This window comes from Harpia harpyja, chromosome 7 (genome assembly GCF_026419915.1).
Source record: "Harpia harpyja isolate bHarHar1 chromosome 7, bHarHar1 primary haplotype, whole genome shotgun sequence".
In the NCBI taxonomy this organism is placed as follows: Eukaryota; Metazoa; Chordata; class Aves; order Accipitriformes; family Accipitridae; genus Harpia; species Harpia harpyja.
Window position 1 is genome coordinate 13,286,783 of NC_068946.1, and position 15,648 is coordinate 13,302,430.

Consider the following 15,648-nt stretch of genomic DNA (forward strand, 5'->3'; position numbering starts at 1 on the left):
TTTTTGCCTTTTATCTTCTAGGCAAAAAAGGAAAGAACTGACATAGAAGACCAGATAACAAGAACTTGGTGATTACTACCTTTCCTCCGAAGGTGGTGTTCTTGTTTGCTCCCATGATCTTCCGCATTGGTAAGGGTTTCCTGTAACTGCTGTAGCTTCTCCTGGTTCTGAAGATGTGTCATGCGTAGCTGAGCTCGGAGGTCCTGTATTTCAGAGAGCAAGCTATTCCGGTCTGAGGAGAAAAGGTGCTCTACAACCATCTGCCTCTGTTCCTCCTGAAAATGAACAAAGTCCTATTAAATCTACAAGGCTATTCCCATATTTTCTACAAAAATAAACCCTAGAGAAACCCTTGCAGTACAAGTTTTACAAGGAGGCACTTCAACTGACTAAGTTCATGCTTCATATTAATGCAAAATGTTAACATTAAGTAACAAAGAAAAACCCCACATCACTAGCTTCCAAATAGAGTAATAGGTATTAATAATAGTTTATACATAATAGTTACTACAAACCATCTGGTTGGAACGTAAAAACTAAATATTATCAGCAAAAAATCCCAGATTCAGAGTTAGCTCGATGTATACCCTTTGCAAGAGAGGTCTGTGAAGCTCTAGATAGAATTCTTCCCCTCCTTCCCTTTTCATTAGACATTTCCTTTATGCTTATGATACACAATCTTTCTGTATGCCAGCTAAAATAACCAATAGGTTTTGTAATACAACATACAAAGTTGGAAAAAAATGGTACCAAAACATAGACTATAAAAACCTACTGATCCCACACAATCTGGATTAACGCACAAGATAAGATTTAACAATGGAAGTAATAAAACTGGAAAAACCTTAAAAAATATGAGGGAATAAAAGAAGTGATTTATAAGCATAACACTTTAAGATGATTTCTTACTTGTTGTTTCATGATATACTCCAGTTTTTCCGCTAACGAACCTTCATCACCAGACCCAGCATTGGAGAAGTGAGACTTCAAGTCAATTTGCAACACATTTCTCTCCTTCTCAAACACACTCTGTACTGCTTGCAGAAGTTCTCCTCTCCAGTCAGCAGCAATACCTGAAAACTCCTGTTAAAAATAATTATTTTTTTTTAAAAATGGCATCTCTCTCAATCTCTAACCCACTGTCTTTCATATCACTACTGTGTAAGAGTATACCTATCTTTTCATTTAAGCAGACCAAAGGTGTTTAAAGAGGCCCGTTCAAATCTCAGAAAGGAAAGAGTCCCTTGCTCCTCATACATATATATACACACACTAGCTACATAACAATATACATTTCTATATATATAAAAAATGGGTTACCTTGCTTTAAAGAGTATTTTTATTGTCATACCTTATCTCCTCTATCTGCCACCTTGCTTAGGTAATCTTTCAGCGACCGTATAGCATCCAGCAAGGCTAAGCCCTCCTTCTGCCATCCCTCCATTGCTGCTCTGGTCTGATGAACATTTTTCAGCTCCCTAAAACTAAAGGGACATTCTGACAAAGCCAGTATTTTGCGGCTCTCCTCATACACCATCTTCAGCACAGTCTGAGAAGGAAAAAAAAAAAAAAAAAAAAAGATAAGGCATAATATTAGGAAAGAGGCATCAGCATCCTGACAGTGTAAGAGTAGGATAGAATAGCACTAGACAATAAAAAGAAGGCGGCAGCTGTCCAAGGCTGTGATACAGATAAAGGCATGCAGGTCTGCCCTGCTACTTGGTAAGCTTAATAAACTAAGAATACACATACACATATACACATACACACACACAGAATGAGCCAAGAGTTACCTAAGAATTTTTATCTCCTAACAACTGAGGTCAATATTTAAGAATACAGCAGCCACTATATTCTTAAATACTGCATTCACAATGTTAAGTACAAATGGCAGCCTCAGCCAGCACATCTTATTGCTGTGTACATCAATATACTCATATGCAATTAAGCCAAAGGACTGTATTTTACCTTTGCTGTTTCTGAACTATTTAGCTAACTTTTCCGGGAATAAATTAAATTCCATCAAGTCTGAAGCCATGTTACTAAACCCCAGTGATGCCAGAAAACTGAATTATGTGTTTAGACAACCTTGGCTTAATTTAGCAGATTATGTACAAATAACATCTCACAAAATACTCAGTCTTAATAATTTACACAGTGGAAATTGTTTCCTCTGACATCGTCAGGCAAAATAATCTCTTTTAAATAAGTTCCCTGTTCACAAACTATTACATCATGCACAGATGTTTCCTGGTCTCTTTTCAAGGAAGGTCACTAGATTTAAGTCCTTTTCTACACACATCTCATCAAAAAAATATCCCAGCCTTGATGCAAAGCTGTTTCTCATTGCTACTCACTTCAACAACAACAATATGGAGTACTTTCCTTTAACTCTTGGTATTCTTTCTTTGAACTTTTTTGAGTGACTTAACTTTTGAACCAACTTGAGTTGCTTTTCTGTCACTGGAATCAAAATAGCGGTAACTTCATGAACCAATGACAAATGATGAAAACTTTTAGTAAATATTAACAACAGAAGCACACTAAAGTGTTCAAACTAAACATTCAGTACTGGAACATGCACTCAGATCTTACAGCCAGTAAAATCTAGATTGTTGAGCCACAAAAGAAACCAAATTAAAAAATCCTCTGTTTCTTAAGATAAAATGAAATTCACCTCTTCCATGAAGTCTATGAAACTATGCTTTTGAGAATGTATTGGCTTTCTGTGGCAAGGTTTTGGTAGCGGGGGGGGGGTTACAGGGGTGGCTTCTGGAAGAAGCTGCTGGAAGCTTCCCCTGTGTACGAAAGAGCCCGTACCAGCCGGCTCTAAGACGGACCTGCCGCCAGCCAAGGCCAAGCCAATCAGCGATAGTGGTAACGCCTCTGTGATAACATTTTTAAGAAGGAAAAAAGTTGGGACAGACAAAAAAATGGCAGCCGGAGAGAGGAGTGAGAACATGTAAGAGAAACAACCCTGCGGACACCAAGGTCAGTGAAGAAGGTGGGGGAGGAGATGCTCCAGGTGCCAGAGCAGAGATTCCCCTGCAGCCCATGGTGAAGACCATGGTGAGGCAGGCTGTCCCCCTGCAGTCCATGGAGGTCCACGGTGGAGCAGATATCCACCTGCAGCCCGTGGAGGACCCCACGCCGGAGCAGGTGGGTACCCAAAGGAGGATGTGACCCCGTGGGAACCCCACGCTGGAGCAGGTTCCTGGCAGGACCTGCGGATCTGTGCAGAGAGGAGCCCACGGAGCAGGTTTTCTGGCAGGACTTGTGACCCCGTGGGGGACCCACGCTGGAGCAGTGTGCTCCTGAAGGACTGCACACCGTGGAAAGGACCCACGCTGGAGCAGTGTGCTCCTGAAGGACTGCACACCGTGGAAAGGACCCACGCTGGAGCAGTGTGCTCCTGAAGGACTGCACACCGTGGAAAGGACCCATGCTGGAGCAGTTCGTGAAGAACTGCAGCCCATGGGAAGGACCCACGTTGGAGAAGTTCGTGGAGGACTGTCTCCTGTGGGAGGGACCCCATGCTGGAGCAGGGGAAGAGTGTGAGGAGTCCTCCCCCTGAGGAGGATGAAGCGGCAGAAAATAACGTGTGATGAACTGACCGTAAACCCCATCCCCGTTCCCCTGTGCCGCTGGGGGGTTGGTAGAGAATCCGGGAGTGAAGTTGTGCCCGGGAAGAAGGGAGGGGTGGAGGGAAGGTGTTCTGAGATTTGGTTTTATTTCTCATTACCCTACTCTGGTTGATTTGTAATAAAGTGAGTTAATTTTCCCCAAGCTGAGTCTGTTTTGCCTGTGACAGTAATTGGTGAGTGATCTCTCCTGTCCTTATCTTGACCCACAAGCTCTTTGTTATATTTTCTCTCCCCTGTCCAGCTGAGGAGGGGGAGTGATAGAACGGCTTTGGTGGGCACCTGGCGTCCAGCCAGGGTCAAGCCACCACAGAGAATTATTAATTTTTTTAGATACAGAATCATAGAATAGTTTGGGTTGGAAGGGACCTTTAAAGATCATCTCATCGAACCCCACTGCCACAGGCATGGGGACATCTTTCATTACATCAGGTTGCTCAAAGCCTCGTCCAACCTAATTCTGAACACTTCCAGGGATGGGGCATCCACAGCTTCTCTGGGCAACCTGTTCCAGTGTCTCACCACCCTCATCGTAAAGAATGTCTTACTTATGTCCAATCTAAATCTACCCTCTTTCAGTTTAAAACTGTTGCTCCTTCTCTTGGCACTGCAGGCCCTGGTAAAAAGCCCCTCTCCATCTTTTTTATAAGCCTCCTTTATATACTGAAAGGCCACAATAATGTCTCCCTGGAGCCTTCTCTTCTCCAGGCTGAACAACCCCAACTCCCTCAGCCTCTCTCCATAGGAGAGGTGTTCCACCCCTCTGATAGTTTTTGTGGCCTCCTCTGGGCCCACTCCAGTAGGTCCATGTCTTTCCTGTGCTGAGGACCCCAGAGCTGGATGCAGTACTGCAGGTGGGGTCTCACCAGAGCAGAGTAGAGGGGCTGAACCCCCTCCCTTGACCTGCTGGCCACTCTGCTTTGGATGCAGCCCAGGATACAGTTGGCCTTCTGGGCTACAAGTGCACATTGCCGGTTCATGTCCAGCTTTTCATCCACCAGTACCCCCAAGTCCTTCTTGGCAGGGCTGCTCTCAATCCCTTCATCCCCCAGCCTGTGTTGATACCAGGCTTGCCCCGACCCAGATGTAAGACCTTGCACTTGGCCTTGTTGAACCTCATGAGGTTCACATGGGCCCATTCCTCCAGCCTGTCCAGGTGCCTCTGGATGGCATCCCTTCCCTCAAGTGAATCAACTGCACCACTCAGCTTGGTGTCATCTACAAACTTGCATATATTCCTTGCCAAATCCCCCTCCAACTGTGCCTTAGCTTTCCTGATCCCATTCCTACACATCCAGGCAGTGTCCCTATATTCTTCCCAGGTTACATATCCCTGGTTCCACTGCCTGTGCATTTCCTTCTTACACTTCAGTTCGATCAGGGGGTCCTTACTCAGCCATGCTTGTCTCCTGCCTTCCTTGCATGATTTCTTACACATGGGAACCAAAAGCTCTGGCACCCTAGGAAAGATGTCCTTAGACAGCTGCCAGCTCTGTTCTGCTCTGTCGTCCCTGAGGGCAGTTTCCCAGGGAGTCCCATCCACAAATCCCTTAAACAACTGAAAGCTTGCATCCTGACTACTGTTTTTCAAAGACTGCTCTGTACTATCAATCCTTTTTAATTTTTTTTTTTTTAGAGAGAGAGAAACAGCTGTTTCTCCTTCCTTGCCTGTCTCTTCTGAACAGTTTATAACCATCAATTGCATCATTCCAATCGTGTGATTTGTCCCATCAAGTTTCAGTGATAGCAATTAGGCCATAGCTTTCCAGCTGCACGGTGACTCCCAACTCCTCCTGTTTGTTACCCACGCTATATGTACATTAGTATAGAGGCACTTCACTTGGGCTGTCAACTGTGTCACCTTTTTGGAGGAACAAGGCCCAGTTTCTTTGAGGCATTTCATAGGTGTTTCCCTGTTGGTTCCTAATACATCAGCAGCCCCTGGCTCTTCTCTGTTGCTCAAAACTCCATCCCCTTCTTCTGCCAAGTCTAATTTAAAGCTCTCCTTATAGGTTTGGCCAGCTTATTGGTAAAGACACTCTTGTCCCACTTGGTCAGGTGAATTCCATCAGCTCCCAACAGATGCAGCTTCTCAAATGTACATCCATGATCACAGAAACCAAAACCTTGAGTATAGCATCAGCTACACAGCCAGGCATTCACCTGTTCATGTCCTCCCTCCTGGACCCCTTCCTCTGACTAGGAGGATAGAGGAGAATACCACCTGTGATCCCAATCCTTTTAACATTCATCCGAGGGATATATAGTCTCTTTTGATGGTTCCAAATTGCCTTGTTACAGTATTGTTAGACTCTACGTGGAGCAGATGATAATCTGTAGGGTTCACCAGGCTTGGCAGCCTTTCAGTGATGTCACGAATACAAGCACCTGGTAGGCAGCTGTCCTGGTTTCAGCTGGGATAGTTAATTGTCTTCCTAGTAGCTGGTACAGTGCTGGTTTTGAGTTAGGTATGAGAAGAATGTTGATAACACTGATGTTTTCAGTTGTTGCTAAGTAATATTTAGTCTAATGTCAAGCATTTTTCAGCTTCTCATGCCCAGCCAGCAAGCAGGCTGGAGAGACACAAGAAGCTGGGAGAGGACACAGCCAGGGCAGCTGACCCAAAGTAGCCAAAGTGGTATTCCATACCATGTGACGTCATGCCCAGTATATAAACTGGGGGGGTAGGGGCAGGGGGATTGCCGCTCGGGGACTAACTGGGCATCAATCGGTGGGTGGTGAGCAACTGCACTGTGTATCATTTGTATATCCCAATCCTTTTATTATTACTGTTGTGATTTTATTAGTGTTATCATTACCATTATTAGTTTCTTCTTTTCTGTTCTATTAAACTGTTCTTATCTCAGCCCACGAGTTTTACTTTTTCCGATTTCCTCCCCCACCCCACTGCAGGGGGGAGGGCAGTGAGTGAGCAGCTGCGTGGTGCTTAGTTGCTGGCTGGGGTTAAACCATGACAGCAGCAAACTTCTCTAGAGAAATTGTCTGGATGAAAAATGGGTGCTTCAGTGCCTCTTACTAAGGAATCCCCAATTGCTAATACTTCACATGCTTTTCTGGTGCCATTGGTTCTAATGCAATTGGTTGCTTCAACTTTGCATGGTTGGCTTTTCTTGGATCATGTCAGTTTACTCAACATGCTCTTCATTGTCCAACCCCAGAGCATCATGTCTGTTATGAAGGGGCACTTCAGAGAATGGGGGAAGGTTCTTCTTTCTGCCTTGAGGAGAGATGAAGGTCCAGTCTCCATCTCATGAGTTACTTGTGTCAGCTTGAGTTTGAATTCAGGCTTACCATCCCCTTGCATAGCCTTCCTTCATTGCACAGATCTTCCTTCATTTTGCTGAGCAAGCTGAAAGAATCTGCTAAACATTTTAGGAGGCAGCATTCACTTTCTAGGAAGTATATTTCTTCCAGTTTCTTATTACTCAAGTTTCTTCTAGTATTCAAACTCCCTGTAGCCTACTGCACTTACCCATGTACTTCTCACCAGCCTCATAGATGAGATGATTTGGAGCACTGAATTTCTCCCTTACACTTGCTGGAATTCCTGGAATGCCTGAGAGCTTACTCAGCTGCAGCACCAAATCAAAGAGTCCCAGGCATATACTTTCTTAAACTTGCCTTACTGACTAGAAGAAGCAATCGCTGCTCAGTCTACTGTATATTCTTAATGCTCCTTGAACTGACTCTGAAAGATCCCTCCACACCTTGCAGTGGTGTTTACACAGGTCTCCATCATATCACAATGATAAGAATAGGCAGGAGAGCACAATGTCAGCTAGCTATGCTTATTTATGAAACAGCTTTCTGTAAAGCCTCCAAGACAAACCCATACATCAGATCAATCAGTCCTCGTACCACCACATTCTGGAACATCACCAGTGCTGTCCTAGCAAAACTTTTTCAATTCTAGCAAGTACAAGCGAGACAAATGTCAGTAAATTTGTCACAGGAAAGATGCAAAAATGACTCAAGAACCATAATCAACTTGAAGTTTAAACCATTACAGAACAGTTTACAGTGTAAAGGTAGCAGCTAACTCTATTTTATATCAACAGTTCATTTTTGCTGTTTCAGTTTTAATTTGCTGGTATGTTTATATTAATCATATATTACCTTCAGCTGTGGTGAAAGTATTTCCTTTTCTCTCTTTGATTCCATAATATCTGGAAATATTCCACGGTACCGCAGATAAGCCATGAAACTAGCATCTAGGTGGTCTGATGTTTGTAGCTCCTGCTTTAGTTTTGCTGCCAAATTTGAGCCAGTATCTGAAGAAAGAGATAGCCCCCCACCCCCACAAGTGTTACAAAGATGAAAAGAACTTGAAACCAGCATAACTGCTTGCAAAATAACTGCGATTTCTTCTGCTAGTATGAATGCAGGGTCAGCTGAAGTTAGTTGGTTGAGATCTCAACTAACTTAAACAAGTAAAAAGGTTATACATTGCCTGTAGCATGGGAGAAAGTCTTGTAGTTAAGTTGGGACTCACTAAAACCCCATGCCTTTTTTTCAGTATATAAAGATGAAAAGGTAAAAGCAGACTTCCACTAGCACAAATATACAAGTCTTACTAAAGAAAGAACCAGCTGAGAAAGGCATAGCTTTCAAATAAAAGACCTACATTAAAAGCAAATGGGAGCAAGTGGAAACATTATAACATTTTTATACTGAAGTTAACAAAAGGTGAAAGGAATGTACAAAGTTAAACTTACTGCTGCCATATCCATCGCTCATCACATCTATGGCAGATGCTCTTGATCTTACATCATCTTGGAAATCGGAAGGGGTTAAAGTCAGATTATCAGCTTCTCTTATCTGCTTGGAAATAATTTTTCACATTAGTTTAGTTTTCTGAATCCAGCTGTAGACTATTCTGCATTTATAACAACTTTTGTTACTAGTGCAGATTTTAGCAAATGCCTACTTGATCATAGTGTTAGAGATGGCAAATACCACGATGAATGCCACATTGGTGCTCTTTGGAACCCATTCCATCTCAATTTTTTCTCCCTTTCAATACTCTTAAGAAACAGATATGCATTTATAATTAACTGCCATTCAAGGCACAAAAATATACAACCAAAGATTAATTTTCTGAAGTACAGACTTTATCTTCCTGTGAAATGATACAGACACAAATATACAAAATATTTCCATTAAAAAGAAAAACCTCTCTTCTCCAATTTGGAAACAGTCTCTTCTAATGCTCAATGACAGATATTCGTAAGTGGAGAACTGTTACAGTAAACTGAGTACCGTGGTAGCAAAAAAGTTTTACAGGTTTTAGCTCAATTACTTGCACATGAAGTATTATCACAAATTTATCAGTTACTTCCATGTAGCATCACTGCAAAAGTACCGGGATTTGAAGAGTCCTCTTAACAAGTCTTCTGAGAGCACAAAAGCAATGACACCACATAAGCAGCGTATAGACATGCAGGACACAAAGCCTGCTGTAAGCAGCTTATCGCTTAGTTTTAGGTTTTGGAAGACTGTTTTCAATTATGAGAAGCAGTGGTAAACTGTTTTAATACAGGCCAGAATTTGCTCCACCATACAACAGTGAGAGATGAACTAACAATCGTATGTCCAAAATGTTACTGGACCTACCCCTCTCCGTGTGTACGTTTCTACTACTTGGAGCCAATGGCCCAACAATGATCTGAGGGGGACACAGCTAAGTAGTCTTGTTTAATTAGAATGAAATTAGACATGAAATATCACTTACCAAAATCTTTTCCATATCTTGGTCATCATCAATAGAGTAGGTGCTTTCAGAAAAAGCTGGGGATTTTCTATCTACTCCCACTGCTGCTTCCTCACTGTCATTTTCATACAGGTTAGAATATCCCAGCAATACAGAATTATCTTCTTGAATGGATGACCTGGTGTGCATCAGTTCAAAATCTGTGCTTTCAACTTCTGAAAAGGGAGTCAGCTGAAGCACTGGTTGAAGTTCCACGCTTGTATCTTGCTTTCTCACAATCTCAGGTGAGCCCCATGAAGCCATACCTGCAATGAAATTCTGGAAGTCTTTCAAAGTGTGTTTTGGAGAATCAGGAGTTTGATGAATTTCCAACGTTTGCTGGCAATGCTTTTTCAAATCTCGCTCCTCTTCAGCGTTGTTGATCATGTCCAATTTCTGAGTCAAGATATTTTCTTGTGATTGCTTAATCTGAGTTTTTGGATTTATATTGTGAGTTGTCAAGTCAAACATAACTTCACCTTTTTCCTACAATTAAATAACACATACTAATTGTTTAATGGAATTTAAATATTATTTTACAAACTAAAAACATGCATTTAAAAAGGTCTTCCCAGATTTAGTAGTCTTATCTACTGTTATTCCCAGGTTTTATGTAAAAATGATCTGACATTTTAGCATATTTTATATGCCAGCTAACCAGGCTTTTAACAAGCATATCATCAATAGGAGGAAAACCAAATAATTATCTGTGCAATAAGCAAATGTATTTATGCAGAGCTGACTTTTGTATGGATCAGGAAAAAAGAGTAATCCTTGTAGCTGTGTAGATAATCTTCCTACTTTCAAATAAATACAAATCAAAACCTGTTGCTTTCCTAACTGGACAAATCTCCTGAACTATCTTAAAGCTTAATTCCTGACCCAGGACACCAGGAAAAAAATGGTTAAGAAGTCTACAGATGGTTCCTATGCCTGCCATTTCAACGCAGGAGAAACTGTCGACAATCTACTTCTAGTCACTGGAGGGAAGAGCAACATGGATTCACATGTCCCATCATATGAGACACACATACCATACATACCAACGTGCTTTATCCTAAATTTTGGTAAGGCCATACTTGTACCTTTTAGTGTCCTGTTCCCACAGGGGTACTCTACCCATTTTTATTTTTTATTTTTCCAAGCACCAAACAACAGACTTAGGTCTCTGCTGATCAGCAACACTGCAGATCATTTCTCAAACTCTGACTCTGTAAAACCAGATACACTAGGTCAGACTGAAGTCTTTCTACCCAAACACCACCTCTGACAGAGGCCAACAGGGAAACACAGCTAACAGACATAACAGGTATCCATCCAGCCTGAGGGCTTGAGCATCCGAATGGCCACAGAATCTTTCCAGCATCTTTCCCATAGTGTGAGGGCATGGTCACTGACCGGGCCAAAGCTGGACTTCCACCTTCAAGCTGCAGAGACATCTGAATAATGTCAATACTGTGCCACCAAGTATGCAGATGCATCCCTGCCTACCTTGCTACAAGGGCTCTCATTTAGTCAGCGTTTGTATATAAAGAGCTTTCTTCCCTTCCCAAGGCCTCTTGAAGCTATTGTTCCTTTTCTATCACCTTAACGCTCTTTTCAACAAGGAGGTGTGTCAGACACCACGGGAAGGCTGCTGTTGCAGAGCCACTGCTTCAACAAGTCCCAAGTGCTAACAAATGCTAACTTCTGCTTGCTCCAGAAGTCAAGAAGTCAAACCTTTTTCCTGTCTTTCACCCTCTAAACCTGTTACTCACTCCACCTGGAGGCTGACATCCAAATGGAACACCTCGGAACTGCATCATGAAAATACCTTTACCGTCATCCTTATAACCTCAGGGATCCAGTGTGCCATCACCAAGTGATTAAGGAACCCTAAGGCTACTGCCCCACTCACTGTAATTCCAGGGTTTACTGATGCCATTAATATAGAAACACCTAAGGGAAAAGTAGGCACAGGTGTGCTCATGGCAAAGGCTGTGCCTCTTCTGTGGCAGGAGGAAGACTCCAGAACATACATTGAGCATGCCAAGCTGCAGCTTCTCTTCTAATGCCTCCATGACTTACACAGAAGGTCTGGCTGTCTTGCTCCCCCCACGTTTTCCATCTTCAGTGCCCCGGGCACCGAATCCTCTCAAAGCCCGCTCCCAAGCTGGCCCGCCCACTGCTTTAAGAGGGGTCTGTTTTCTCTCCTTGCTGCCCTTTTTACCACCATCATCCCGAGGAATGTTTAACAGGACTAGAACAATCTTTCTGCAAAGGAACCTTGCCAGACAACAGAGCTTTTGCAAAGCATACCCGCCCAGCTCCCTGCAATCCAAGGTCTACACATCCCAGGCCACATACACAGTCAACATCTTCCTGTTTGACAGTTCTTGGGTGGTTTTTCCTTCAATCACTTCATCTAAGTCATTTTAAGATAAAATTACTCTTTTGTCCTCTTAGATTCTGTGACTAAGAGCCTAAATGATGCACTGTTTGAAAGGATATTTCTTTTAATTTATTTTAAACCTGCCACCATGAAAATTTCATTTCATTCTCCATACCTCTTACATTGTAAGATACAGTGAATAATTGTTCTCTCTCTCATTTTAGACTATCACCTTAATCCTTTTGTGTTGATCATCCATCTTAGCTGATGAGTCCTAGCCTGTTTTAAGCCTAGTGCTAGCTGCAAGTACTTTACCCTTTTAGCTGCTCCTCCAGCTTTCATTTTAATACATTTCCCAATTTTCAGTTTCCACTTTTGTACCCAAGAATAACTGTAGGGGGGTTCCTTACTGCTCTATTAATGCTGCATTTGTTTGTGTTATGTTCACTATTACACAACGGCTCTTCAATGTTAACAATTTGAACCAACTCTCATTCACTATTCAGGGTTAAGTAAAGAACTGCTTAATGTCATGTGGGTTTTCTGTCTTGGTACTCGAAGCAGCAGTCATTCCTTTTCCTCTGAAGATGTTCTGTATAGTGGCATTTAGCTAATCCATACTAGAACAAAAGTACCCAAATATTGTTATTTTTCCCCCTTTCCAGCTCTCAGGCTCATGGTCACTTATCTTGCTCAGTTAGTTGATACTCTAAACCAAATACTGTACTTTTCCTTATACTGGGATGAGCTAGATTCACAGGAAAAGGTCTATCGTAATGAATGCCTGAAGACACAGTAGTTTACTTACTTTTGACTCAATATATTCTCCAACTTTGATGATCATCCCTCCTCAGCCTACTTTAAAACTTTAGCACTTAAACATGAAAATACATATACTGACATGTAAACATGAACTTAAACATTGCAGAATCTAAGTTTCTACTTGAAAAATTATTTTTAAATCATTTAACTGCCCCCAGAATTCCAGCATACCTTTACATCCTTCAAAATTTTACCAGTTCTCTCTTCACTGTATCCTAACTCCTTTTTTGCTGAACCTAATTCAGAATTAAGTTCTTCTTTACGAGATGCCATCTTTACAATTAAATACCTTTCATTCTGTGAAGTGTTCATAGCCTTCAACTCTCCCTGCATTGTGTTCAAAGGAGAAATATTTTTTATGTGAGCCATACATAGATTGTGTATTTTCCACACATTCTGAAATTTTATCTACAGTAACTATGATTTAAAAGTTGTGCATGCACCTGACACTGTGTATGCATTTTACATGACAAATGGCATAAGGGAGTTGGCTGGAATTCACACAGCATATTCTGGTAATGTAAGCTTGTAACAAATAATCATTACTAAGCAGAGACCAAGCAGCTGTACTCTTATTCTGGACAAGAGAAAGACAGTGTTGCTGCATGTGATTTCCACCAGAAAGCTGGTAACTGATCTCCATGAGTTACTGCTACTACTAAGTGGCTATTACAACTTGAAAGAGACCTATAAAGACAGATAAAAAGCACAGCCAGTGAATATGGTACATAATGTATTTGGTTATGGCAGTTATTTATGTTCTTTAAACAGGGATCTAACAATCACTATCTGTGTAAGCAACATGGTCCAGTAGACCACTACACTGGAAGTCAGGTGGCTAAGCTCTGATGCAGCCTTATATACACACATTCAATGGTCTGATGGACATCATTCTGCATAGATCATTCAATGCTATTCCCATCTGATTCCTTTTTCTGCAGGATTTCTGAGACAGACCCTGAATGTACAGTTATCACCTAGGCAAATGGCACTGATCCAAACTAGAACTTCTAAGCAAATAAAGATACAAACACCAGTAATGATCACACATTTTGCATAGCTACACTCTTCATTTCTGCTTAAAAAATAAACATAAGTCATTTTACATAGTAATTATCCTATCATTTCTTTAAGTAAGGAGAGATGGCATTCAAGTATAATTTAAATAAGATACATCCTAAATACTTCACTGTAGCTTAAAGATAACAGACAAAAGCCTAATGAAAACCCACTGTTATTACTGAGTAGGTTTTAAAACAAAGAACTGCATCCTGTTTTAATTGCTGGGCTATGAAGTAAAATGGCAAATATGAAACATTCTGTAACATCACAGTAATGCTGCAAGTAGGTTTTTACCATTAGTGATACCAATATTAAAGCACAGTTATTTTGCCTAACTTGGAAATCCAATAATTCTACCTACAAACCATAATTTCCACCTGGTGCTGAAAAGCCATCTTCCCTTCCCACTACAATGGGGCAAGTAGTACAGTTTAAGTCAACCACCTTGGGTTTTATACCCATATCATATGCCAGTCAGGATCCCCAAAATCCACATGAGTCTGACACCTAACCTTTTTCCTTTCCTATGCACTCAGAAACTCTTTTCATATAAGCCCTCTTACTAACACTTATCACCTCTGTAAGCCAGCCTTAAAAGACAGTAAGTTGGCATATGACAGACAACTACAGCTCTCTGAAAAACAGGTCATCTGGGTCTTACTGCTTTCCAAAAGTTCACATTAGGTTATCTGGAGCAAATGGTTCTAGTAAAGATTCAGAGTAAATACAAGAGGGAGTCACACTAAATAAAGATTTCTAAAAAAATATGATACATGACAAAGAATTTTCAAGTAGTTCTCCAAGACAGCCATAAAGCACTGTCCTGGTTTCCGCTGGGATAGAGTTAATTTTCTTTCTAGTAGCTGGTATAGTGCTATGTCTTGGATTCAGTATGAGAAGACTGTTGATAACACACTGATGTTTTCAGTTGTTGCTAAGTAGTGTTTAGACTAAGTCAAGGATTTTTCAGCTTCTCATGCCCAGCCAGCAAGCAGGCTGGAAGGCACAAGAAGTTGGGATGGGACACAACCAGGACAGCTGACCCAAACTGGCCAAAGGGGTATTCCATACCATGTGATGTCATGCCCAGTATATAAACTGGGGGAAGTTGGCCTGGGGGGAATCGTTGCTCGGGAGCTAACTGGCCATCGGTTGGCAACTAGTGAGCAATTGCATTGTGCATTACTTTAATATATTCCAATCCTATTATTATTATTATTATTGTGATTTTATTATTGTTATTATTATCATTATTATTTTCTTCCTTTCATTTCTATTAAACTGTTCTTATCTCAACCCACAAGTTCCACCTTTTTCCTTCCGATTCTCTCCAGAGGGTGAGTGAGTGGCTGCGTGGTGCTTAGTTGCTGGCTGGGGTTAAACAACGATCCATGGCAAACATAGTCCTAGTAGCTCGGGGTGAGTTAACCTTGGCTGGCTGCCAGATGCCCACCCAGCTGCTCTCTCACTCTCCCTCCTCAACAGATCAGGGGGGAGAAAATAAGATGGAAAGAGCTCATGGGTAGAGATTAAGACAGGGATATCACCTACTAATTACTCTCACAGGCAAAACAGACTTCACTTGGGGAAAATTTATTGCCATTAAAATAGAGTTGGATGGCAAGAAACAAAAGACAAACACTGAAACAGCTCCCCACCCCACCCCGCCTTTTCTCCCCAGGCTCATTTCATTCCTTCATTGTTCCTTCATGTTCCTCATTTTGTTCCTCTACCTCCTCCCTTGCAGTGTGGATATCTCCTCTAGCATGGTCTCTTCCATGGGCTGTTTCTCACACTTTTTTCCCCTCACTTTTCACTGGCTGTGCAGCATTTTGCCCTTTCTTAAATATGTTTTTGCAGCAGTGCCATGCACATGGCTGACAGGCTCAGTGGTGTCCTGTGGTGGAACCAGCTGTGCCCAGCATGAAGCAGCCCCAGCCTTTTCTCATAGAGGCCCCCCTGCAGCTCCCCCACTGCCTACA

The 15,648-nt window shown here is 41.9% G+C and overlaps 1 protein-coding gene across 5 annotated transcripts in view; it reads right to left on the reverse strand.

The window, feature by feature from the left end:
* PCNT (pericentrin) overlaps positions 1–15,648 on the reverse strand; it is a 101,946-nt gene that overhangs the window by 19,450 nt on the left and 66,848 nt on the right. For 2 of the 5 annotated variants that reach the window (XM_052793684.1, XM_052793687.1), the window contains 7 exons: positions 12,776–12,931; positions 9,394–9,897; positions 8,378–8,483; positions 7,779–7,933; positions 1,352–1,549; positions 910–1,083; positions 80–275 (listed from right to left, as the gene is read on the reverse strand). In XM_052793684.1, the coding sequence (XP_052649644.1) occupies positions 80–275; positions 910–1,083; positions 1,352–1,549; positions 7,779–7,933; positions 8,378–8,483; positions 9,394–9,897; positions 12,776–12,931 (1,489 nt within the window). The remainder of the gene's footprint in view (positions 1–79; positions 276–909; positions 1,084–1,351; positions 1,550–7,778; positions 7,934–8,377; positions 8,484–9,393; positions 9,898–12,775; positions 12,932–15,648) is intronic. The other 3 variants (XM_052793686.1, XM_052793688.1, XM_052793685.1) reach the window with 2 other exon arrangements.